The sequence below is a fragment of the Narcine bancroftii genome, chromosome 5 (genome assembly GCF_036971445.1).
Source record: "Narcine bancroftii isolate sNarBan1 chromosome 5, sNarBan1.hap1, whole genome shotgun sequence".
Classification (NCBI taxonomy): domain Eukaryota; kingdom Metazoa; phylum Chordata; class Chondrichthyes; order Torpediniformes; family Narcinidae; genus Narcine; species Narcine bancroftii.
The window spans coordinates 21,400,459-21,426,553 of NC_091473.1; the positions used below are offsets into that span (position 1 = coordinate 21,400,459).

Here is a 26,095-nt window from a genome sequence, read left to right on the forward strand (position 1 = left end):
TCCAAATTTATACATAGCCACCGTTTCAGGCTTGAGCCCTTCATCAAGGTATGAAAAAATGTCAGCAGGTGGATGCCTGCCTACATTTTATTCATACCTTGATGAAGGGCTCAAGCCCAAAACATTGGTTATGTATCTTTATCTTTGCTATGTGAAGTATACTGTTTGATCAGTTGTGTTTCTTCAGCATTGTTTTTCCATTTTCCATTAATCCTATTTTATTCTTCCAATACTCCCAACAACACCTTCCAGATTTTGCTACCACCTACATACCAGGGTAACTTGCAATGGGCAATTAATCAAGAAACCTGCATATATTTGGGATTATCGAAAGATATGGAGGCCCACATTGTCATGAGAGAATTTACGTACTCCACACTGGCAGCACTCAAAGTCAGGATTGGATGCACCCTCTTCTCACTGCCCAAAGACAAACAACTGACAGTACAAAAACAACTTCTTCCCCCTCCTCCATCAGATTCCTGAATGGACAATGAACCACAGGCACTACCTCACTTTTTCTATTCTCTTTTTAGCTGTTTACTTATTTAAAATGTAACATGTAGCAATTCTTGTGCTTGTGAAGCTACTGCAAAACAATGAATTCCAAGAAATGTGTTCCTGATAATAAATTCTGAATCTATATGTAAGGCAGCAGCTTAATTGGCTGTGCCACTATGGCATCCAGTATTTTATTCTTTGGATATCTTAATAATATCAAAATTGCTGGATGGCAGGAATCCCTTGGAACAGAATCCTTTGGATCCAGACAGAACTCGGTGTTGGAAAGTAGGAAATAATACCATAGACATTGTTAGCTCTTGGTGGATACTTCTCTTCAAGGTGAATGGGAAGTGGTCACTAAAAATAACTGGTTGGAAGTAAATTAGTATTTTTTCCACTCATTTTCTTTTGTAAAATATGAATTTCCTTTCAAACAGTTTCTCTTTATCAACACAATATTCAGTTCAAGACTATTATTTTTGTGCAGTTATCATGTAATGTATAACACTGCACGACAAGTGTCTCCTCCTTCAAAAACATGGCTTACTCTTTACTACCATCAATTGTGCTCTCAACCGCATATCCTCCATTTCCCACCCATCTGCCCTGGCCCCATCACGCACCACAAGGATAGGGTTCCCCTTGTCCTTGCCTACCTCCCTCACCAGACTCTACATTCAACATATCATCCTTCACAATTTCCGCCACCCAAATCTTCCTCTCTCTGGCTTCAGCAGCGACTTCTCCCTCGGTGATTCCCTCATCCACTCGTTCTTCCTACCAATCACCCCCTTGGTACCAAACCCCGTGACAACAGGCAATTCTACACTTGTGCCCACCCCTCCTCTCTCACCATTATTCGGGGCCCCAAACAGCCCTTCCAAGTGGAACAAAGCTTCACTTGTGAATCTTCAGGGATCATCTAGTGCATCAGATACTTCTGTTGGGATCTCCTCTTCATCTGAGAGACTGGACACAGATTGGAAGATGGCTTCATTGAGCACCTTCACAAAGCTATCTTCTCAGCTTTTCTCCCTTGCCCCTCCATCCATGTTCACCACTGGCTTCTTGGCTGTTGGCCTGTGTTCCTCCCACTGCCCCTTCATCCCTCCTCCCTCCCTCCAAACTTTTTATTTTGGGCTCCTGTCTGCTTTTTTGCTCCTACCTTGATAAAGGGCTTGGGCCTGCAATGTAGGTTGTATATCTTGGCCTCCTGTGATGTTGTGGGACCTGCTGAGTTTGTCAGTACCTTTGTCTATTAAACACTGCACTAAAAGAGAATGCTTCCAGAGAGAGTTCTTGTGCTTGTCTTGGAAGCATCACTGGGTCTAATCAGATATCAAAACTGGTGTAAGCTTGAGTATCTTGCTGTTGAATCTTGTAGCTATTAGTATTAAGTTTCCCCTCTAGTCTTTCTCATACACTGATACGATAATCCTGTGTATTCGAATTACAGTTAATGACCAAATGTAAGGAAAATTATCATCACCCTTCGCGAGCAGTTCTTTAATGTAATGGTTTAAAACAAATTTCCTCTCTGTCATCAGGAACCCATTTGTAAAATTGAATAGAAATATCAAAATTGGATTAAGTGTACTTGCTGGAAATCTCAAAGAACTGAAAATATTAAAGGCTAAAGTCAATGAAAATAACCAAAAGGCTAAGCTCTGCGTCCAAATGTTTTGAACCTGAACATCGTAATTCTATCTAAGAAGGTTGGAGGGAGGTGGTGAGAAATAAATAAACTGGGGAGAAAATTTTATAGATGCATTGCTTCTCCCCTTTTTCTTATACTTACTACAATTACCTCACCCTGTCACATCTACGTTTGAAGAATACCCATTCAGAATAGTAATCTCTCGGACTTTTCACCGATGCTGGTAAATCTGCTTTTGGCTGATGCTTGACAGTTTTCGCCAACTTCTGGAGTCAAAAAAACAGTTCCAGCAAAGTTGCCAACCTCCAAGAGAGCTCATCAGCTTTCTGTCAATTATGACACTAACTCTAAATATTTGAGTGTCAGTTGTTGCTGGTTGATTAGCAGAGTTTGTTCTGCAGTATTCCACAAAATATTTTGCAATGTTGGAAACTTCCAGGACTTTCAGACTCCAAGAATAATATCATTGCAATTCCATGAATGGTGATCAGTGTCTGGCTTAATTCATTTTGCAGTGATTTTTCCTTGTACTGACTTCTGTGAAATGATTTTTCATTTCATTCAAAAGAGCCTGCCCTTGTAGCTTTCTTTGTGCACATCAAGTAAACCTTTCAAATTGGTCAATATGTTTTTTAGCAGGAGCTGAAGGCTGACCTATTTCTTTGCATGACACAGCAATTGTTGCAGATTGGTGTCCACAGAGCAAATATCCAAGAAATGTAAGGAGAACTGGCTATTTGGTCCTCAAATCTGCTCTATCACATAATGACCATATTCTGAATTGCTGGTCATTGGACCTTCTAACGATAATCAATGCAAGTCTTCCAAGTTACAATGTCTAATATGGTAGTCCAAATCCATTGGTTTATTACTATTGGACTTTGGGAATTGCTTCCTGGATCCCGCACCTGGAGACACCGTCGATTCCAATGGGGATTCAAAAACAAGGAAGCAAAAGAGATGGTAAATTGTTCATTTTCGTAGTAATCACATTTTTATTTGTGCTTTTAAAATTGCAGATGTTCTTTGATTTATTCCTGGAAAATGGTTCATTTAAGTGAAATTTCATTAATCTAATTACTGGGTGAAATACATTATGGGTGTTTTGGTGCAGTGCGTGGGTGGAGTGTGGCGCACGTTTTTGAGAAGAACAGATGGTATCGGTAAAAATCAGAGTGATTGTCTATGTTTACAAGCATTTTAGTTTAAATTGTTTAAATTTTAAAACATTCAATTTGATTTTAATTTATCTCAATGGAAGACATTTGAAAACTAGCTACGGCTGGAGATGGGGCTTTTCAAGTTTATAAAGGTATTTTGAAGGCAATGTTGCCAGAGACATGATTGTGGCAAAGTCAGGAGACGTGTAGGCCAGTGAGGCAGTAATTCCAATGACGCCATGATCATTGCTATGACTTATCCAACTTTTCTTAGCAATATTTCACACTGTTGGAGTCCAACAGCAAACTGCATGGAAACTGGTCCATTGGCTCAGCATCAATGATGATCAAGATGCCTATATGAACTCGTCCCATTTTCCTGTGCCATATCCTTCTAATCCTTTCCTCTGCATATGTCCATCCAAATTTATGTTATATGTTATAATGGTGCCCTTTCCTCTGGTGGCTCATCCCTATGTGTGTGGGGAAAAGTTTGCTCCTTGGGACCCTCTTAAACCTCTACCTTCCCTTTCCTGCCCTCCCATCTTAAACCTATGTCCTCTAGTTTTACACTGTCTGACACTGGGGAAAAGCCTGCGACTATTCACCTTATCCATGCTCCTCCTGGTTACCTCATGGTAACCATGTTGCCTCCTGTGCTGCAAGGAAATGAATCCTCACCTGTTCAAGTTTATTATCATCCATTTGCACAAGTATAACTCAATGGAACACCGTTCTCTGGTCCTCGGTGCAAAAACATGCAAACATGCAATTATGCATGTGCAGTAGGTATATACATTTATAAAAATAAATAAATAATGTTAAATAAATAATAGAATCTTGGAGGGTTTGTATGAGCAGTTCAACGGTTCAGCAATCTCCCTGCCTTTGGGAAGAAGCTGTGTCTCAGCCTGGTGGTTCTGGCTCTGATACTCCTACATCTCTTTCTTGATGGGAGAAGCTGGAAGATGTTGTGCGCAGGGTTATATGGGGCCTCAACAATTTTGTGCACCCTCTTCAGGTAACTAACCCATGTTGATGAGGGGATCCTTTTTGCTGCTCTTGTGATCCTGTGGATTGACCTATGATCTAATGCTCTGCAGCAATGGTACAACACTATGATACATCTGACCTGAACACTTAAAATATAGAAAGTTAACAGGGTGGTAGCTTTGCCTGCCTCATTCTTCTCAGGAAGTACAGTCGCGAGAATGTCTCCCTTACAAGTGAGGAGATGTGTGTCCAGGTTAGGTCACTTCTTAAGTGGACTTCGGGGAACCTGGTACTACTCTCTCCACTACCATGCTATTCATGTGCTGTGGAGAGTGGTTCCCCATGTCTCCCAGACATCCAAGATCCAGGAAGCAATTCTCAAAGTGCTGTGCAATACAATTATCTCCTTAGTCTTGTCCACGTTGAGGGATGGGTTATTAATCTGTTACCTTGTCACAAGAATTTGCACTTTTTCTTTGTAGTGCAACTCATCATTGTTAATGAGGCCAGCAACTGTCATGTCATCTGCAAAGTTCTTTAAAATGTGTTTTGAACCAGTTAAAACTGTTTTAAGTGAATTTAATCATACTTGGCTCAAAAATTTTATTAAAAGTTAAAACTGGTTTAGCAGGAAGTTGTTCTATTTTTAAAAAAATGTCTGCAAACCCAAATTTTTGATAACTAAAGAGAAACCTGAAGCATTTGCAAACATATTCACCAACCCAGATGTACAGAATAAGTCATCTCTTTCGATTTCTTCCTGAGATCCTGCATCCCATTCTTTCTCGGCATTTCACTGTGGTCTGACTCCAACCATGGTAATTAATTTCACATCCCAAGTACATTGAATACAGGAATGGCTTTGGGACCAGATGGTATCCCAGCTGTAGTTCTCAGGATGTAGTTCTACAGAATCAGCAGTGTCTCTGGCCAAACTGTTACAATTACAACATTGACGTGGAGTTTTAGAATACTATAGCATGGAAACGGGCCCTTCAGCCCAATTTGTCCATTCCCACCTAACTAGTTGACAAGCCCAGTGTTAATGTCCCAACTACACTGCTCTTTATAATGTAATTGGTAAGTCCCTGTCCTGGACCACTGCATTCTAGAAGATAAAGGTGCATCCATTATTTTCTAGGAACTGATCATCTTCAGGTACATTAGGAAATGGGCCTGTGGAGGAACTCAGCAGGTCAGGCAGTATCTGTGGAAGGAAATGGACGTTGATGTTTTGGGTTCGGGCCCTTTATCCAGATGCAGCTAGCCTTAACTTGAAACACTGACTGCCCATTTTCCACTATGGATGCTCCCCGACCCATTGAGTTCCTTCAGCTGCTTGTCTTTTTTGATTAAGATTCCAGCATCTGCTGTCTCTTGTGTCCTCATCTTCAGTTACATCAAGATAATTTAACAAGAGATGGGCACTAACCCAATGTTACTATATCGTCAGACTTAATTGTATGATATTTGTTTTTCATCCCACATGCATAGTAATGGTAATTTCAGGGTCATGTTGGATCACTCAAATTTAATCTGACACTTGCTGACATGAATCACTCCAATAACACCGATGTGGGGTTTTTGTGTGTGGCAGGGGCAGGCAGGGTTCATCGCCATGCAATGTTCAGCAATACTTTTGTGCGATCACTGGGGGAGTTTGATCACGTTACTCTGAGAATTCACCCCAACCCCATCCCTTGTGACTTCACACAGCATTGCCGGTGTGATTTCCTTCCTAATCCCACCCATACAGTGGCATTGTCCTTAATCCCTGTCCCATCTCCACTCTCCTCCTGAGACTTGAGAAGATGACAAAGTGATGCCTTTTCAAATAGGAAAATATGCAACACCAGTTTGTTGTATCTATTTGTTTAATGCAGCGGGCCAGTTATCAAATCACATTCAAATACCACATTATGCCATTTGTAATGCAGTAAATAAGGCTTTGGCAAATACTAGAGCGCATCGGATGTCCCCCAAAGTTCCTCAACATGATTATCCAACTGCACGAAAACCAACAAGGTCGGGTCAGATACAGCAATGAGCTCTCTGAACCCTTCTCCATTAACAATGGCGTGAAGCAAGGCTGTGTTCTCGCACCAACTCTCTTTTCAATCTTCTTCAGCATGATGCTGAACCAAGCCATGAAAGACCCCAACAATGAAGACGCTGTTTACATCCGGTACCGCACGGATGGCAGTCTCTTCAATCTGAGGCGCCTGCAAGCTCACACCAAGACACAAGAGAAACTTGTCCGTGAACTACTCTTTGCAGATGATGCCACTTTAGTTGCCCATTCAGAGCCAGCTCTTCAGCGCTTGACGTCCTGCTTTGCGGAAACTGCCAAAATGTTTGGCCTGGAAGTCAGCCTGAAGAAAACTGAGGTCCTCCATCAGCCAGATCCCCACCATGACTACCAGCCCCCCCACATCTCCATCGGGCACACAAAACTCAAAACGGTCAACCAGTTTACCTATCTCGGCTGCACCATTTCATCAGATGCAAGGATCGACAATGAGATAGACAACAGACTCGCCAAGGCAAATAGCGCCTTTGGAAGACTACACAAAAGAGTCTGGAAAAACAACCAACTGAAAAACCTCACAAAGATAAGCGTATACAGAGCCGTTGTCATACCCACACTCCTGTTCGGCTCCGAATCATGGGTCCTCTACCGGCACCACCTACGGCTCCTAGAACGCTTCCACCAGCGTTGTCTCCGCTCCATCCTCAACATCCATTGGAGCGCTCACACCCCTAACGTCGAGGTACTCGAGATGGCAGAGGTCGACAGCATCGAGTCCACGCTGCTGAAGATCCAGCTGCGCTGGATGGGTCACGTCTCCAGAATGGAGGACCATCGCCTTCCCAAGATCGTATTATATGGCGAGCTCTCCACTGGCCACCGTGACAGAGGTGCACCAAAGAAAAGGTACAAGGACTGCCTAAAGAAATCTCTTGGTGCCTGCCACATTGACCACCGCCAGTGGGCTGATAACGCCTCAAACCGTGCATCTTGGCGCCTCACAGTTTGGCGGGCAGCAGCCTCCTTTGAAGAAGACCGCAGAGCCCACCTCACTGACAAAAGGCAAAGGAGGAAAAACCCAACACCCAACCCCAACCAACCAATTTTCCCTTGCAACCGCTGCAATCGTGTCTGCCTGTCCCGCATCGGACTGGTCAGCCACAAACGAGCCTGCAGCTGACGTGGACTTTTTACCCCCTCCATAAATCTTCGTCCGCGAAGCCAAGCCAAAGAAAAGAAATAAGGTATGGTCAAGTTTTCAGGCTGGTGTATTTTCTTGTAATAGTTGTTTAGCTACAAGCCTGCAATGGATAGCTGAAACCTACAAAAAATGTTCAAGATGTGTGGTTCATGAAACTTGACAAATTATGTTTTTGTACACATTAGGCTGAGTGCTTGAAGTCATTTCATAGCCAAAGATAGAAAACAATAGCGAGTTGACTCGCCTTACAGAAAAGGATTTTTATTCAAGGGTGTGGAGGTATTCTTTTTCAGATTAATAGCTGATGGCAGATATGCTAGTTAAACAGTGTTCATTCTACATTAGCCTCCGCAAAATGTGTTCTTTCCAAGGAATTGGAACGCTTCACATTTTCTTCAGATGTATTTTGAAACTTCACTTTGGAATGCGATATGACCAGGAAACAGGAGACCTGTACAAATCTCTTTTAAGGCATTCTTGAAAAGTGATCTCCCAACTGTTAGTGATTTGGGAAAATCCTGGACACGGTGAACATATTTTCAGTTTAATATTATTTGTCCCAACATTATTTCCCATCATGATTCTAAGCTTTCCAGAACAAATGCCTCTTCTCCATAGAATATTGAATGCAATTCTGTCCAATGAAGGGGTCGTATAGTCGATGCAAGTATCAAATTTTGATATACTGCATCTTTATGCCCGATTGTGCAATAGTTTGTCATTGATAACTGAATATCATTTGGAGTTAAGAATGTGGGCAAAGGGTAGTGGAAAATAGTGGGGTGGGGGAAGGTAACCTCTTTAGAAGTGCTGAGAGAGGCATATTGGGTCAAATAAAACCCTCCTATGTTGTATCTGTGATTTTAATAGGATGAATTCTATGTTGTTGAGTCAGTGTGAATATCTATGCTAGTAGATGGTTATCCAAGAGTTTTTGTTGGGCTACTACTGAATGGCAAGCATTTTGAATAAATTTCTTTGGGAAATGGATTATGTGGAATTATACTTGCTGGGCTGACATTGCTTTTTCTCTTTTTTGTATTTTCTTTACAGATGTCCATTCTCCATCAGGCAGGAAAAGGAGCCCCATGTCTAGGATGCAAAGGAATGTGTAAAGCATTTGAGCTACATCCTTGGAGGTAAATGTTCCATGAAAACTCACAAAATCTTGCAGTTCAAAGGAAGTCCATCTGGCCTAATGTACGATATGCTTTCTTTGAAAGACCAATTTGTTAACCTGCTTCATTTCTCCTTTCCATTTGATGGATTTTCTTTCCCTTTTCTATTGTATATCCAATTTCCTTTTGGAAGTTGCCATGGAATCTGCTTCCTTCCCCTACTCAGCCAGTGAGTTGCAGGAAGCATATTTGCTCATACATTCCTTCAGGAACTAATCCATCACTTGTATGTGAATAGTTGTCATATTTAACAGACCAGCAAGAGCATTCCTAGTCAATGAAATTTCCATTGACTTTAGTGTCCAAAAATGAGCGACCTTCTGTTTGGCCGTGTAAAATTGATTTTTTTTTCTTTTGTAACCTGTTGTTAACAGCGTTTGGGCATTTAGGCTTTGTCTGTTGACCATGATCACAGCACGATATTGCTTTTACACAATTCATCCTTTGTTTCAGTCTTCCAGACAATGTTTTAAAACATAAGTAAATATAGATGACACAAATTATTTTAATATGCATAAAAAAAATATTTGGGGTGTATCTTCAATTTTTCATTACTTCTTAAAATGTTACGTGGATTTTGCACGTTCAATCCAGTTCTAAATATTCTGTGGCTGCCATGGGATTGTAGATCAATTATCCAGTCAACAGATCTACATTGATGTAATTTTATTACAGATATATTGTATGAATGAAGAATGTTTGCAAAATATAATGCACTGATATGCATTTGAAATGCTAAGTTTGCCTTGACCATTTTCGGTGCTTCATTTTCTTTAAAATGTGTTTTGAACCAGTTAAAACTGTTTTAAGTGAATTTAATCATACTTGGCTCAAAAATGTTATTAAAAGTTAAAACTGGTTTAGCAGGAAGTTGTTTTATTTTTTAAAAAGTGTCTGCAAACCCAAATTTTTGATAACTAAAGAGAAACCTGAAGCATTTGCAAACATATTCACCAACCCAGATGTACAGTATAAGTCATCTCTTTCGATTTCTTCCTGAGATCCTGCATCCCATTCTTTCTCGGCATTTCACTGTGGTCTGACTCCAACCATGGTAATTAATTTCACATCCCAAGTACATTGAATACAGGAATGGCTTTGGGACCAGATGGTATCCCAGCTGTAGTTCTCAGGATGTAGTTCTACAGAATCAGCAGTGTCTCTGGCCAAACTGTTACAATTACAACATTGACGTGGAGTTTTAGAATACTATAGCATGGAAACGGGCCCTTCAGCCCAATTTGTCCATTCCCACCTAACTAGTCCCATTTAGCTACATTCAGCCCATATCCCTCAGCCTTTCCTATCCACGTACCTGTTTAAATGTCTTTTCCTCTGGGAGCTCGTATATCCCACCCTCTATGTGACAAAGGTTCCCCTCTGGTCCCCTTTTAATTTTTTTCCCCCCTCTCATCATCAATTTATGCCCTCTCATTTCAATTCACCAACTTGTGGAGGTGGGGGGGTGGGAGTAGGTGGGGAGAAGCTATGAGTATTAATCTTATTTATGCCGTGCATGATTTAATAAACCTCTATTCAGTTCCAACACTGCCTTGTGCTCCAAGGAGTAAAGTCCCAACCTATCCAGCCTTGCCTTCACAAATTTAGCCCCTGCACCCGCACCCCATCCCATCAACACTCTCGTGAATCTTTCCAGCTAAATGGTATCTTTCCTATAGCTACATGACTGAAGATGTGCACAACACTCCCAAATGCAGTCTCGCCAATGTCATAGGCTGGACGGTTGGGGGGTGGGTTGGTACTGGATGGGAAGGGCACTGGGTAGGGTGGCTGGATGTCTGGTTTTAGGTTGGACAGTCTGGCTTTTGAGCTCCCTGTCCTCCATCTGGCGCCACCCCCAAATGGAGGACAAATTAAGTGGAAGAAAGGGCACTTACCCATTTAAATGCAGAGACCCAAGGGCCACAGCCCGTGTGCAGCCGGCTGGTGCATGCATGAAATACATGGGGGGAAACGTGACAGCGGTGCTCGAAGGTTCATGGCAAGTAAGCCTTTCTGCCCCCCACTCCCCACCCTTGCTGGAGGTGGAGGCTGGCGGCGGCTGTGTTGGATTGGGCAGGGGATGGGTTGGTCCTATTTTAAATTAAAAACCCTGCTCTTTCAACCCCCTGGCATTTACTGATCCCCTGGATGGTCCCATTGACCACTGGGGGTCAATACCGACCACTTTGGAGAGCCCTACTTTACCCAATGTGGAATGTGGAAAATTGTCCAGACATTTTCTGCTCACAAATCCAATCTGTGTGGCTTATGCTCCATTTGTTGAAGATATAGATTTCGTTGTAGATGTGTTTTTATTATTTGGATATCTGAATTTTAACGCAATGATTGGGGATATTTAAATGTGGTATTGGAGCTTTTATTGGATAATTATTCAAGAGTAAAAGGGAAAAATGGTGGAAGAGTACTAAAATTGAATTGTACAATGCTTAATGAGGTTTGAATTTTGTTTTAAGATGCTGGTTTATGTGACTAATATGATGATAGATGTGAAGTTAGTTGGATATTTGGTGAAGGTTTATCTCTATAGAGAAAGTTTTTTTTCATCTTTTTTCTCATGCTTCAATTTTTTTAAGAATTGATTATCGTTTAAGAATTTTTGATAGAAAATGGTACTAACTTTACTAATTTTTTATATTAAGTTTGAGTTAAATATATGTTTCATCTTAACTCCGTTTGTTAAATATATGCATTTAAGTTTGATTTAAATATGTTTTTTAAGTCTGATATCTTAGTATTAATTTCTTTTTGTTAGTATTTTAATCGGTTATGTTTTTGGTTTTTTTTCTCACATATATTATTAACTTTATTAATTCTTCACTCTTTATTTGGGGGAAAGGGGGGGTTGGACTAATTTGAGTTGGGTTATTAATGTGTAATAATTATCGGGGAGGGTATAGTTTATTTAGATTACTGATACTGTATTGTAATTTTATTCTTAATTTTTTTTAATGTAATCCTATATGTTATTCATATTATAAAATCTTAAATAAAGTTTAAAAAAAAACAAATCCAATCTGGTTACCTATTGCCCAGTCAGTTTTGTAATAATCATTGGAAAACTGATGGTCGTGGTCACTGACAGTCCCACTCAATGGCACTTACTGTTGCCCAGTATAGGTTTCACCATGATCAATCAGCACCAGTTTTCAGTCTTCATCACAGCCTTGATCCAAACATAGTCATACAACATGGAACTGGCCCTTCAGCCCAGCTTGTCATTGCCAACCAAGTAGACATTCTGGGCTGGTTCCATTTGCCTGCATTTGTTCCATATCCTCTAATTCCTTCTGACTGGTATATCTGTTCAAATGTATCTTGAATGTTGTAATTGTGCTCACTTTCTCTGGCAGCTCCTTCCAGATAAGCACTACCTTCGGAGGAGAAAAAGTTACCCTCGGGACCCTCTCAAATTTCTTCCATCTTGCCTAATACCTATGCTCTCCATAGACCAAAAGAGCTGAATTTACTGGTAACCTGGAAACATTTAGATGCCACTGTTAGTTTGACTTTCTCACACTCTTCCCAACTTTTATTTTGCTGATGTGTACAAACAAGTTTTTTTTAATATACAGTAAATCCCTGTTATCTAGAATTCAAGCAACTGATGAAAAAAAATCACAGAAAATAAATAGGTAGCAAAATATGGGTTTAAAATTGGCGCCCCCTAGTGGTTAGTTCACCAATCAAAACAACATGCAAATTCACTTGTCTGGCATCTACCAATCCCCATAGGGGACTACCTTATGTAGTCTATGTTCCATTAGATTGTTGTGAAGTAGGTTAACATGGGTCAGGTCTGTACTGTGCTGTAATGTTTTATGTTGTTGCTGGTGAGTTTTAGCAGGTGAATTGACCAAATGAGATATGGATAAAATTTGAAATTTTCACTTCCATAGACTACAAGTAGGAATCTCTGGCTGGTAAGTTTAACATTTTCCCTTTTCTCCCCATCCAACCTTCCACAACTCAAGAAGCATATGCTATGAAGCTGGTTAACTTGTAACTCATTACTCTTGGCGTTTTCATACCACAGTCGAGCAGTGACCCTACTTTATCCCGGAGAAATTCCTGGAAATTTGCCCTCCCCGCAATGTAGGGGGAGTGCTTCCCCCAACCGATTATGTATTATGCACTCACAGGAGTAAGTTCTCCCTCCCCCCCACCCCGCCCCCTGTCTGTTGATTGTCTGCCCAGCCCCTCCCTCTCGGCTGTCAATAGGTCAGTCGGTCACCCGCCTGCTGCCTCTCCTTCCAGCTGACCGTCCGTCACTTGCCCACCATCCCCCCACCCCGTGCTTCAGGGCCACTTTGGCACTTTAAGACAATGGATGTCTGGGAAATACAGAGTGGTTCCAGCTGCATGAGGGATTATGTTTAATGAAGACCGCCATTCATTTCGCAGTGTACTGCCACTGTGACGTGTCTAAGCGGCCTGCTGTTTCAGGAGGTAGTAATCTTTTAATTTTAATCTCTCACGTGATGCAGCACACAAGGGCTGATGTTATGAGACTTCCCTGCTTATCCATTTGCCTTTTCACATCATAGAGAGAGGGTGGTCCGGGAAAATTTCCTAGGGCCGCGACCCTACGTACAAGGACCCGTTTAAAATTCCTGGGTCAACCTTTTCACACTGCAGATTCACAGCAGTGTTCCCAGAAATATTTAATGAGAATCTTCATTTTACACTGTGGTGTGAAAAGGCCTTCTGACAATGGGTCTCCAGCCTGAAACACACAGAAGCAGTGTGTTCCCAGCATTTTCTGTTTTGTTTTCATTTCAGATTTTCAGAAGATTTTCCCAGGTCATGACTCACTGTTAAAGAGCTCTGCTTTCAGTGTTTCTGGAGTGAAACTTTTCCTGATCTTCCCTTAAATTGCTTAAATAAACCATTTTTATTTCCTTTTACTGCTAATTACTTTAGTCTGTGCACAATAAAAGCAAGCAATGGTTTTTTTTGCAAACTTTTTAGTTCAATTCTCTGATTGTTACAACCTAAAAAAAACCTTCCCTTTATTAGTTTTGCTTTGAATTTGAAAGCTCCATTTTGGGTACAGTGACACAGTACTCAAGTTAGCAGACAAATGCAAAGACATGAAATTGAATCACATCAAGGCAGCTGGGAAACTTAAGTTACGTTAATGAAATAAATAAAAGGAATTTTAAAAATGTAATAATACTGATAATTAATTAATTGATCAGGGCTATTGTAAAGTATCTAGAAGAGATGATACTTTCAAGAGTCTGCAGACTAACTCAAGCCTGAATGTTATATTTTGAAGTTTGGTATCCTCATTTTTCCATTTGGATTTGGTAGTGAGAAACTATTTCCTCTATGGGAGTATTGAGTAAAGAGCATGAATCTTGCAATTGGAGATGAGTCATTCAGGAGTAATGTCAGCATGCAAAGGGTGCCAGAATTTCTTCCCTAAATATATTCACCTGCATGGTCAGTAAAATGTCTTTGGACTAAGCAAGAAATCATTACAATCTTTGAAATTGACAGAACCAATGGGTATTGGGTGACAGCAGGAAAGTGACACTTGGGAAGATCATCCATTACCTTTATGAATGATGAAGCAGACACAAGAGGCTGGATGTTGCATGCCCTGTTGAGTTTCTCTAGTATTTGTGTGTACTGCACAAGACCCCAGCATCTACAGATGTTCTTGTTTACTTCCAATGTGGTGAATGGCCTGCTTTTTTTTCAGGTTCCAGTTAAAGGTATGAATGAATTTGTAGCAAAGGTGGATAAATAATGCCAAGAAGCTGGTAATGTTGATTTAACTGAATGGCAGAACTGTCTCAAGGGACTGAATAGCTGATCTCTGTTATGTTATCAACAACTACTATTAAATGTTTTTATTTTCATTTGGATGGCTAATCTTAAATTCACCACAAGAACCCACAGACAAAACTTGTACAAATGCATGTAGATTTTATACGCGCATGTGTTGTACATGTACACACACACACACACACACACACACACACACACACACACACACACACACACACACACACACACACACACACACACACACACACACACACACACACAGTTTAACATCACAATTGCATGATTTTATTGACTTGGAAACTCTGCCTCTCCCATTTACAAGCAAACCACTGATTTTTTTTGGGAGGGCTGAAGATTAATTGCTGAGAGAGGCAGAAGTTGCTTCTCGAGAATGTTGGTCTAATCACTCTTGGGCCTTTACAATATCTGTAAACAACATCTGCCACTTTTTTTCCTGAACCAATGATTTTAAATGCTTAAAGATCAACTAGAGACTTGTGGGTTATCTCTTGGAGAATGTTCTGGATACTGGTGGTGAGAGGGGACCCTCACAGATTGAATATGGATCCTTACTTGAAATCTATTTGTGTAGATTTGATTATCAATTTAGTTTATCTTGTTGAGATATTCCAGATAGGGAATAAGAACAGTTTGTAAGGCCACTGTTTTTCAATTGTAAGGGAGTTTAGAGCTGGCAGTGTGGAAAGCCTGGCTGACCACTGCAAGGCTCAAAATATTTCCACCTAATCCCAAGTGCTCTCGCATCTGCTGAGGGTGAGGCTCGGAGTATGCAGCAAATCAGAATTCCAGCCCACTCTCTCAACGACCCTGTGCGTTTGCTTAATCCAGGGAAACTGAAATTGGGCTCTACATTCCTTGCTCATCTAGTTTAGGATACAGCGAGTAAGAGTGCACACCACAGTAACAGGCCATTTGACCCACCAGGTTCATACTGATTTTTTTTTTGCCCATTGACACTAATTGGCTCTACCTGCAATCCATCCATGCATTGACTGTTTAAGTCTGTGTAAATGCCTGATAAATATAGTTATTTCATTTGACTTCACCACTTCCTCTGGCATCAAGTTCCAGATATTTGCATATGTCCATGACAAGGTGGTGGGGGGTGGGGGAGGGGACAGGAGAGGAGGGAAAGAAATTTGGGCTTTTCAGATCCCATTTAAAACCTCTTCCTTAAGCCCCTGCACTTCTGTTTGTGATACCCCCTACTAGGGGAAAAAGACTTTGACTATCTCCCATCTCTATGCTTCTCATTATCTCAGATACTCTATTGGGTCACCCCCTCCAACCTTATCGCTGCAAGGGAAACCAATCCATTTTATCCAATCTCTTCCACATACCAATCCAACTAACATTCTAGTGAATCTGCTGTCTTTCCAGTGTAATCACATCCTTCCTGTTAGGCAACCAGAACTGCACACCATTTTCCAAGCGCAGCCTAACCAGTGTTTTGTAAAGTTGCAACACAACAGCCTAACATTTGTATTCTGTTCCCATACATCTGAAGACAAATACACCATGTCTACTTCACCAGACCTGATCTATAACCTGCATTGCCACTTTTGTGGAACACATGAGCAGAAGGAACATCTGACCCATCAAGCGAGCTCTGTGTTCAAAACTGATCTGGCAGTGGACTCTGCACCTGTTTATTTTTCAGAAATCTATCTGACTTAACATAACATAATATAACATAACAATTTACAGCACGGAAACAGGCCATTAGGCCCTTCTAGTCCGCACCGAACCAAACACCCCTCTCTAGTCCCACCTCCCTGCACAATGCCCATAACCCTCCATCTTCTTCTCATCCATATACCTGTCCAACCTTTTCTTAAATAATACAATTGACTCCGCCGCCACTATTTCTCCCGGAAGCTCATCCCACACGTCTACCACTCTCTGAGTAAAGAAGTTCCCCCTCATGTTACCTCTAAACCTCTGCCCCTTAATTCTTAACTCATGTCCTCTTGTTTTAATCTTTCCTCCTCTTAACGGAAATAGTCTATCCACATCCACTCTCTATCCCTTTCATAATCTTAAATACTTCTGTCAAATCCCCTCTCAACCTTCTACGCTCCAAAGAATAAAGACCTAATCTGTCCAATCTCTCCCTATACTCTAGATGCTTAAACCCAGGTAACATTCTGGTAAACTTCTCTGCACTCTCTCCACTCTGTTTATATCCTTCCTATAATTAGGCGACCAGAACTGCACACAGAACACCAAATTAGGCCGCACCAACGTCTTATACAGTCTCAACATCACCTCCCAACTCCTATATTCCATGCAATGATTGATAAAGGCCAGCATACTAAAAGCCTTCTTCACCACCCTATTCACGTGAGTTTCTACCTTCAGGGAACGATGTACCGTTACTCCTAAATCTTTCTGCTCTTCTCTATTCATCAATGCTCTCCCATTTACCACGTATGTCCTGTTCTGATTCTTCTTACCAAAATGAAGCACCTCACACTTATCAGCATTAAATTCCATCTGCCATTTTTCAGCCCACTTTTCTAAGCAGCCCAAATCCCTCGGCAATCCTTGAAAACCTTCTTCATATCCACTATTCCACCTATCTTAGTATCGTCTGCATATTTACAAATCCAATTTACCACCCCATCATCTAGATCATTAATGTATATAACGAACAACAATGGGCCCAATACAGATCCTTGAGGCACACCACTGGTCACCGGCCTCCAACCTGACAGACAATTATCCACTACCACTCTCTGGCCTCTCCCTTTCAGCCAATGTTCAATCCATTTGACTATCTCAAAATTTATACCTAAAGACTGCACCTTCTTAACTAACCTTCCATGTGGTACCTTATCGAAGGCCTTACTGAAGTCCATATAGACAACATCCACTGCGCTACCCTCATCCACATTCCTAGTCAGCTCTTCAAAAAATTCAATCAGATTGGTCAAACATGACCTTCCTCCTACAAATCCACGTTGAGTGCTCCTGATCAGACCCTGTCTATCCAGATATTTATAAGTACTATCTCTAAGAATTTTCTCCATTAATTTACCTACCACAGACATCAAACTTACAGGCCGATAGTTGCCAGGCTTCCTCCTTGAACCCTTTTTAAATAACGGAACCACATGCGCAATGCGCCAATCCTCCGGCACTATCCCCATATCTAATGACTTTGGAAAATTACCTCCAGAGCCTCTGCTATTTCCTTCTTCACTTCTCTCAATGTCCTGGGGAAGATCCCGTCTGGTCCCGGAGACTTATCCACCTTTATATTCTTCAAAAGCCCTAAAACTACATCTTTTGTAATCTCTATATTCCCCATATTTACCCAATTTGCTTTTTTTAATCTCACATCTCCCAATATCCTTCTCCTTAGTGAATACCGAAGAAAAGAAACTGTTCAATATCTCCCCCATTTCTCTAGGCTCCACACACAGTTTTCCTCTCTGATTCTCTAAGGGACCAATTTTGTCTCTCGCTTTCCTTTTACCATTAACATATTTGTAGAACTCTTCTGGATTAGTTTTCACCCTGCTTGCCATAGTTTCCTCGTACCTTCTTTTAGCTTTCCTAATTCCTCTCTTAAGATTCCTCTCACATTCAATGTATCTTTCAAACATCCCCTTAACTCCATGCTTCTTATATCTAATGTATGCCTCCCTTTTTCTTCGAACCAAGTTTCCAATATTCCTTGAAAACCACGGCTCTCTCAAACCTTTTGCCCCTCCTTTTAACCTAACAGGAACATAAAGCTTTTGCACTCTCAAAATCTGATCTTTAAAAGACTTCCATCTCTCTACTACATCCTGCCCATAAAACAAATTGTCCCAATCCACACCCTGCAAGTCCTTTCGCATCTCCTCAAATCTAGCTTTTCCCCAATCAAAAACCTCAACCCTTGGCCCTGACTTCTCTCTTTCCATAATGACATTGAAGCTGATGGCATTATGATCACTGAACCCGAAGTGCTCGCCAACACTAACCTCCGTCACTTGACCCATCCCATTTGCCAACAGTAGATCTAACACTGCTCCTTCTCTGGTTGGCACCTCTACATATTGTTGTAAAAAACTATCTTGCACACATTTCACAAACTCTAACCCATCCAGTCCTTTCACAGAATGTGTTTCCCAATCTATATGTGGAAAATTAAAATCTCCCATAATTACAATCCTGTGCTTATCACAAATATCTACTATCTCCCTACAGATTTGCTCCTCTAGGTCTCGGTCCCCTCCGAGTGGTCTATAATACACCCCTACAAGTGTAACCTCTCCTTTCCTACTCCTCAGTTCCACCCAAATAGCCTCCGTGGATGTGCCCTCTAGTCTATCCTTCCTAGGCACCGCTGTAATATTTTCCCTGACAAGCAATGCAACCCCACCTCCTCTTGCCCCTCCGACTCTATCACACCTAAAACAACGAAACCCAGGGATATTCAGCTGCCAATCACATCCCTCCTGCAACCATGTCTCACTAATCGCTAACACATCATACTTCCAAGTATCAATCCACACCTTAAGCCCCTTTCACACTTGCATCCCACTAAATTGGTTGTTCAGTGTCCTGGGATAGGAATGGGGATTTGTCTTTTCACACTTCACCACTCCTAACTGAGAAACTGAACACTTTCACACTTGCAAGGAGCCATCCCTAGGGTTATGACAGTTCTACCTTCTACTGGTAACGTCATGAGTTGATGGTGAACCTGCCCTAAATCCTAATCAATGTATTGGGATCTTACATTTGAACAAAATTAATCATGCCTAATTATAACATAATTAAGCTTTATGTACAGCACAGAATGAGCCCTTCAGCTCCTGTTGTTGTTGTGCAGACCTATATAAATCTTTATAAGGGACCGTGGGAAAGTGCGAGGAATAAATAGTAATGGTGGACAATTTTTAAACAGGGTGAAAAATTTGGTAGCACTATAGTGCTCAATTTATATAGCGTGGGAAAGTTGGTAGCGCTATCAGATACAATTTATAAAGACCATGGGAAAAATCAATGGTGGACCTGCCCTCTCAGAATGCTCAGCTACATACATGGAGCATTCATAGAGGGGTTTCTCTGCCACATGGAATTCTGGGAAGTCAGGTCCACCATTGCTTTTTTCCCCCATGGTCTTTATAAATTGTGCGCTTTAGCGCTACCAATTTTCCCATACTGTTTAAAAATAGTCCACTATTGCTATTTATTGCTATTTATTTCCTCTTATCCCATGGCAAAGTTTATACCTTCATTTTAATCTTTTCTTCCTGCACTCATGCAAAAACTTAGGTAATTTCAATCCCACAATTAACATACTTGCCTGATTACAACACCAGCATCTGTAGACTCTGGGGATTGTACTAGGGGTTGAGGCCAACAATCCCCGATGTGAGATGACGACATTTGACGTGGCATTGAGCTGACTTTGCTTTCACACTTGCCACTTTAAAGGCCAATTGGCATTTAATTCCTGGGATTATGGGCAAGTGTGAAAGGGGCATTAAATACATTTAATGAGGCCACCTTCTTTGCTTAATTGGGGAAAGAGTTCCACAGATAAACTATGGTCTGGGACTCCAAGGTCTCTCAGCAACTTTCAAATTCCTCAGTGCCCAACCATTTACTGAGTTTGTCCTACCCCAATTAGATTTCCCAAAATTGTATGTTATACAGGCTAAAATGTATGGTAATTTGTATTCTATAATTCCTTTTGTTTCCAACCAGTCTGAATCACCACTCAACTAAAGGGAAGAATGTGGGGTGTGGTCGGTGTCATCAGTAGATAGCAATGTTGAAAAAAATCTGTGAAAATTTTAACATCAATTAACATAATCACTCACTTTATGGTCGTTTACACCGCACCTATCAAGTTCCTGTGCATGTTAGCCCCGGTAATTTTACATGAGCAACATGGCCTGAGTCATCAGCTGGATGTCGAATTCATGAGATAAGTTTTGAGGTGCAATTTAGTTTGCAGGCTTCCCCCAGAAAGTAGGGATCCTGCAGGATAAATCACAGTGCAGCAATTGACTAAAAATTCTTGCACTCTCCTTTTAAACTGCCCATGTAACGGCAAATTTTGTTGATTGTGCCTGCAGTCTAAGCACCACTAGTGGGTAAGGGACTAATGCAGGAGTTGTTCTCCAGCAAAATCAGTTTGAAATTATTTACCCTGTGGTGTGTTTCTCAACAAGATTTCAAACTTTAGTTCTGATTTGAGGCAAGTTTTTTTTCCTGTGTTCCTGCCAAAGTTTATCTTAAAAAGGGACTTTTCCATTGCCAGTGAAATACAACCTGGACGAATGTCCAAATTTCAATGTTAATTTAAAGTCAGAAAATTTGATTTGTTTGGTTCACTCCTTATCCATGGGGATAAATAGTCTTGATGTATGGAAATCCAGGCCAAGTGAAGGTGGGCTGAGTTGGATTCCTATCACATGATGGGTTGATCTTTCCCAGCTCTGCAGTTACTAAAGATGATTTTGAAGGCACATTCTGGAGCACAGGACTTGTATTTTTCACCCAAAGTTTGGATAACTGGGAAACTGAGAAAACCACTTTGAAAATGGAGAGGGTGGGGGGGGGGGGTTGGGAAAGAATGGTGAGAAGCAAGAGGGGCAGCTTAGAAAGGAAAAGGGGTAAGAGATAACAAGTCAGTGCTTTGGTAAAGACCAAATAAACCAGAATAAAATTATTTAGCAATGTTTATTGTTACCAAGGTTACCCAACTGGGGGAGGGGGGAGGGAGGGAGAGAACCAGCAAGAATTTATTAGGGGAGGAATTGTTTGGAAGAGAAAGTAAATAAGGAGAGGAAGAATGTGAACTTGGTTGGGGGACATTCTTGAGATTCAACTTATGTCACATGTGTTGACACAACTAATACCAAACAACCGAATGACTTATCTCTTTTGAGCCTTTTCAACAATAAGTGATCATCAGTCAGGTGTATATGGGTGATAATGCCAAGCTTATTCAGTAGAATTGCTGTCAATTCCACCTTCAGAAAAGTTCCCTATATGACATTGGAGTTATTTACTCTGGAGAGCTTGGAAGTGTAAATAGTTAATGAATGTAATTTTTGGCCAAGTTTTTTTAAAAATTGTGCTCATGGGTTCTTTCTGCCTGCAAAATGGATTGCGAACTGGCCAATTTCTTGACACCAAGAGGGAGGCAAAAATCCTGTTGCTCATTTCAATCTGGCTTAAGTTCCAACCGAGTTCCCAGATGTTACTTGAGGCAACATTCTTGGACAGTGCACCACTGGTCTAATTTGGCATTGACTTGTTGTACAAAGGCGAACCCATTTGTCTTCTAAAATACAGGCTTCATTATGTGACATGCAAATTTTCCATCAAATCTGTTCATGCACAAAGGTCCTTTGATCTAATTCTGTGGCACGACTAATTCTATTGACCTGCCAGCTGATTGCTTCATGGAGAGATGCAAGGTATCTAATGTTATACTCTTATTTTTAATGCAGAAAAATATGCAAGTCATGCAAATGCAGTCAAGATGATCACAGCCTGCACTCTGATGCTGAGGATGATCGGAAAATTGGCCGGCTTTTGGCTGACTCCAAATATTCCAATCTCACTGCTCGGGTGAAGGGAGGAGATGGAGTTCGCATTTATAAAAGAAACAGGATGATTATAACCAATCCTATTGTGTCAAGGAAAGATCCAACTTTTGACACAGTCACATACGAGTGGGCCCCACCTGGTGTGACCCAAAAACTGGTAAGCTAATCCACCCTGAAGAGTTGATGTGTATTCTGCAATCTTGCTTCACTGGAAATATCCAAAAGTGCTGGAGAAACTTGGCAGGTCGTACAGCATCCATAGGAAGCAAAGAGAAAAAGAACATTTCAGGCCTGAGCCCTTTTGGACACTGTGTGACCAGCTGAGTTTCTCCAGCATGTTTGTGTATTAAATTGTTACTGGAGGTATCAGCACGTTAGAGAAATAATTTGTTGATGTGGAAAAATTCATAAAATATCACATTAGAAATTAGTTATGGTATTGAAGCAATGTCATTCTAGGAAGCCAAATGAAATCACTCAGAATTGTCTTAAAAATTGTGAGTTCTCTCCATTATCCATTTGCTGTGGCTTAAATAAATATGGTACATAATGCAGGAAATTTCAGGTTTACAAATTAAGTTAGGAAAATCAAGGCAGGCCTTAAAGTACAGTACTGTATTTCACATTTAAGATGTGTTTAACTGTGCTTGCACAAATATCTTTAGAATAATGAGAAACATAAATAACAAAGTTATTCAATCTAATTTGTTCTAGACTTCATTCCTTGTCTCACCTGCATTAGCTGATCTTAAATGACTGTTTCAACTGGTCTAATGAGATGAAATTTCATCTCCCTACATATTAGTATTAGGGTGAATTATGCCATTTGATGGACAATGGTTCCAAATGGTACTACTATTAGCCATTCTTATCTCAGAAGAACTCCATTGATGCTTGACAGTCTGCTCCATCACTGGACTTTGAATCAAGTGGTATAGCAGTAACTTCCTGTGAGAGAGCTCAGACATCAACTTTGAACAGTATTTAGAAGAACCTGTGAAGGGACAGTGATGCCAATCAATAGAATAGAACAATGTTGATGTTTCAATCTTTTAGACTATCAAAGGTATTTTAAATAGTGTTTCTAACAACTCTTCAGCTTCATATATGGTGAACTGTTGAAGGCTATCTGGCCATTGTGGAGAGGGGATTTTTAAGGGATGCTGCCTGAGCCAAGTTACCACTCATCCTGATTGGACACCCACAAGAACCTGAGGGCTGGTTCTCCTAGTTCAGCCCTCAACATTTGGTAAAACTATGTGGATAGGTGAAGTGGGGTTGGGGGCAGGTTGGACTGGTGTTGCTTGGTATGTGAAATGGGGCCAATGCAGAATGCTACAACTTCACAACCTACCAACCTGATTTCAGTCCTGAGCTCATCTGCTATCTTTTAGAGTTGACTCTGCATGGGTTGGCTCTGGGTGCTCCAGTTTCTTCCTACATCTCAAAGATATGTGGGTTAATCGGTAAATTAGCCACTGTTAATGACCTGTAGTTTTGTTTGGTGAGTGGATGGGAATAAAATCAGATGAGTGCAAATGGGTGCTCAATAGTTGATGCAATTGATGGCCTGAAGGACTTTCTCCATGCAGTTTGATTGACTCGATCGGAAACACATGGTTCCTCCACTCAGCTTCTCAACAATGATTATCCTCCCTCTCTGAAACCCAGTGCCAACAATATTCACAGTAGAATGCAAATCCAAATTTGTACAATAGTTTGCAAATGTACTGATCTCATTGGAGTGGTGTGAAGGGAGCTACAGTTGACCTCCATGAGTCATAGAATGGATAATCATCTGGAAGTCCTTCCTCTACATATCACAGATCAGTTGGGGTCAGTGGTTAGGGAGAAGCTTGGTTAAAGTAACAAGTTTAATTTGATGTGAAAATGAATTATAGACCCATTGGATAAACTTTGCTCGAATTTTCTGCTTCATTTTCAAACTGTAACAATTCTTTTAACAAGCACTTCCTAACCGGACTTGTGCCTAAAATGTTAATGGATGTATTTGCTCTACTCTCCTACTGAAGAATAGTGATGTTATATTTTAAATAAGTTTAAAATCTGTGAAGTGAAGGCAATGACTCTCAGAACAGTTTAATTCTTTTTCACAGGGATTTATTTTCCATGAATTCCACTCTCTCATGGTTGATAGAGCCTGAAATTGTGTCTCATCTGGGTTTTTTTTGCACCTCTCCTCTCACCCCACTCTCTTCCTAAGCAAAGCAAGGATAAAGTTCCCTTGGTCTTTCCTTTCTTTTCCACCCCACCAACTCCAGTATCTTGCAAATTCTCCCACCTTCAACAGGATTCCTGGAGCCCAGCTTTTCCTCCTCTTCCCTTTCAGCATTCTGAAGCGGCCAAAAGAAGTAAAGCATAAAAGTCTGTAGACACCGTGGTTGAAGTAAAAACAGAAAGCTGGAGAAACTCAGCTGGTCAAACAGTGTCCTTTATATAACAAAGGTAAAAATACAGAACTGACGTTTTGGGCTTGAGCCCTTTATCAAGGTATGGAAAAATGCTGGCAGGTATTTGAATAAAAGAGTGGGGGGGGGGGCAAAGCCAGGAGGTAATACATAAGTGGAGAAGGGAGGGAAGAGACAGCAGCAAGCAAGGGGAGGAGGGATGACTGGGTGAATAGAGAAAGAAAAGGGGGAAGGAGAGCTGGATGGGGGAGGGGAGAGACAAGGTAGGGAAGAGGAGAACGAGTTAGTAGAAACCAGAAAAGTCGATGTTAATGCCATCTGGCTGGAGAGTGCCCAGATGGAAAACGAGGTGGTCTTCCAATTTATGGGTGATCTCGGTGGGATAGTACATAAGACATGTGAGTATGGGAGTGTGACACAGAACTGAAATGGTTGGCTACTGGGAGGCCCCTCTCACTGGTGCAGATGGAGCAAGGATGCTCAGTGAAGCAATTTCCCAGTCTGTGCCCAGTCTCTCTGATGTAGAGAAGGCCACAAAGGGAGCACAAAATGCAGTAAATCAGTCCTGCGGATACACGTGAAGTGTTGCTTCACTTGAAAGGCCTGTTTGGGGCCCCGGACTATGGTGAGGGGGGGAGGAATGGGTGGGAAGGTGGCACCTCCTATGGCTACAGGGAAAGGTGCCAGGGTGGGGAGGGGGGGTGTGATTGGTGGGGAGGGATGAATGCATGAATTAGTCATGGAGGGAGCGGTCCCTACAGAAGGCAGGGAGGGAAGGAGAGAGGAAGATGTGTTTTGGTAGTGGCACTAGGTTGGTAGTGTAGTAAGTACCAAAAATTCCAGAGGATAATGTGTTGGATGTGGAGGCTGGTAGAGTGGTAGGTAAGAACAAAAGAGGTTCTGTGTTTGTTGCGCCTGGGGGCAGAGGGAGGCAGGGCAGATGCGCGTGTGAAATGGAAGAGATGGGGGTGAGGGCTGAGTTGATGAAGGAGGGGAAGCCACATTTGTGGAAGAAGGCAGACATTTCAAATTATATGGACTGGAAGACATTATCTTGGGAATTGATGTGGCGGAGATGGAGAAATTGAGAGAAGGGGATGGAATCCTTGCAGGGAAGTATAGTCAAGGTAGTTGTGGGAGTTAGTGGGTTTGTAATATATGCTAGTGGAAAGCTTGTCTCCCAAGATGGAGACAGAGAGATCCAGAAAAGGGACAGTGTTGTCGGAGATGGATAGGTGAGGTTGAAGTTGGCTGCGAAGTGAATGAAAATCCCAAAACGTCGGTTATGTATCTTTACTTCTGTTATATAAAGGACACTGTTTGACCTGCTGTGTTTCTCCAGCATTGTGTTTTTTCTGAAGTGGCCATCCTCTTTTTGACTCCCTGGACCACTCTTTTATCTCTGCCCATTTCATAACACTATTCCCTGCAACCAGGAACTCAAGCAGTTCTTTTGGGTCACTTCCACCTCTTCCATTCTAGTGTATAGCATTTAATGGCATAATGTGGCCTTCTCTACATTAGATAAAACAATCAGC

At 41.4% G+C, this 26,095-nt stretch overlaps 1 protein-coding gene across 3 annotated transcripts in view; it reads left to right on the forward strand.

Annotated features, from left to right (window-relative positions):
- lmcd1 (LIM and cysteine-rich domains 1) overlaps nucleotides 1–26,095 on the forward strand; it is a 73,110-nt gene that overhangs the window by 19,017 nt on the left and 27,998 nt on the right. For 2 of the 3 annotated variants that reach the window (XM_069936934.1, XM_069936935.1), the window contains 2 exons: nucleotides 8,598–8,683; nucleotides 22,030–22,285. In XM_069936934.1, coding sequence (XP_069793035.1) covers nucleotides 8,598–8,683; nucleotides 22,030–22,285 — 342 coding nt within the window. Of the gene's footprint in view, nucleotides 1–8,597; nucleotides 8,684–12,141; nucleotides 12,243–22,029; nucleotides 22,286–26,095 lie in introns of those variants that run through there. The other variant, XM_069936936.1, reaches the window with a different exon arrangement.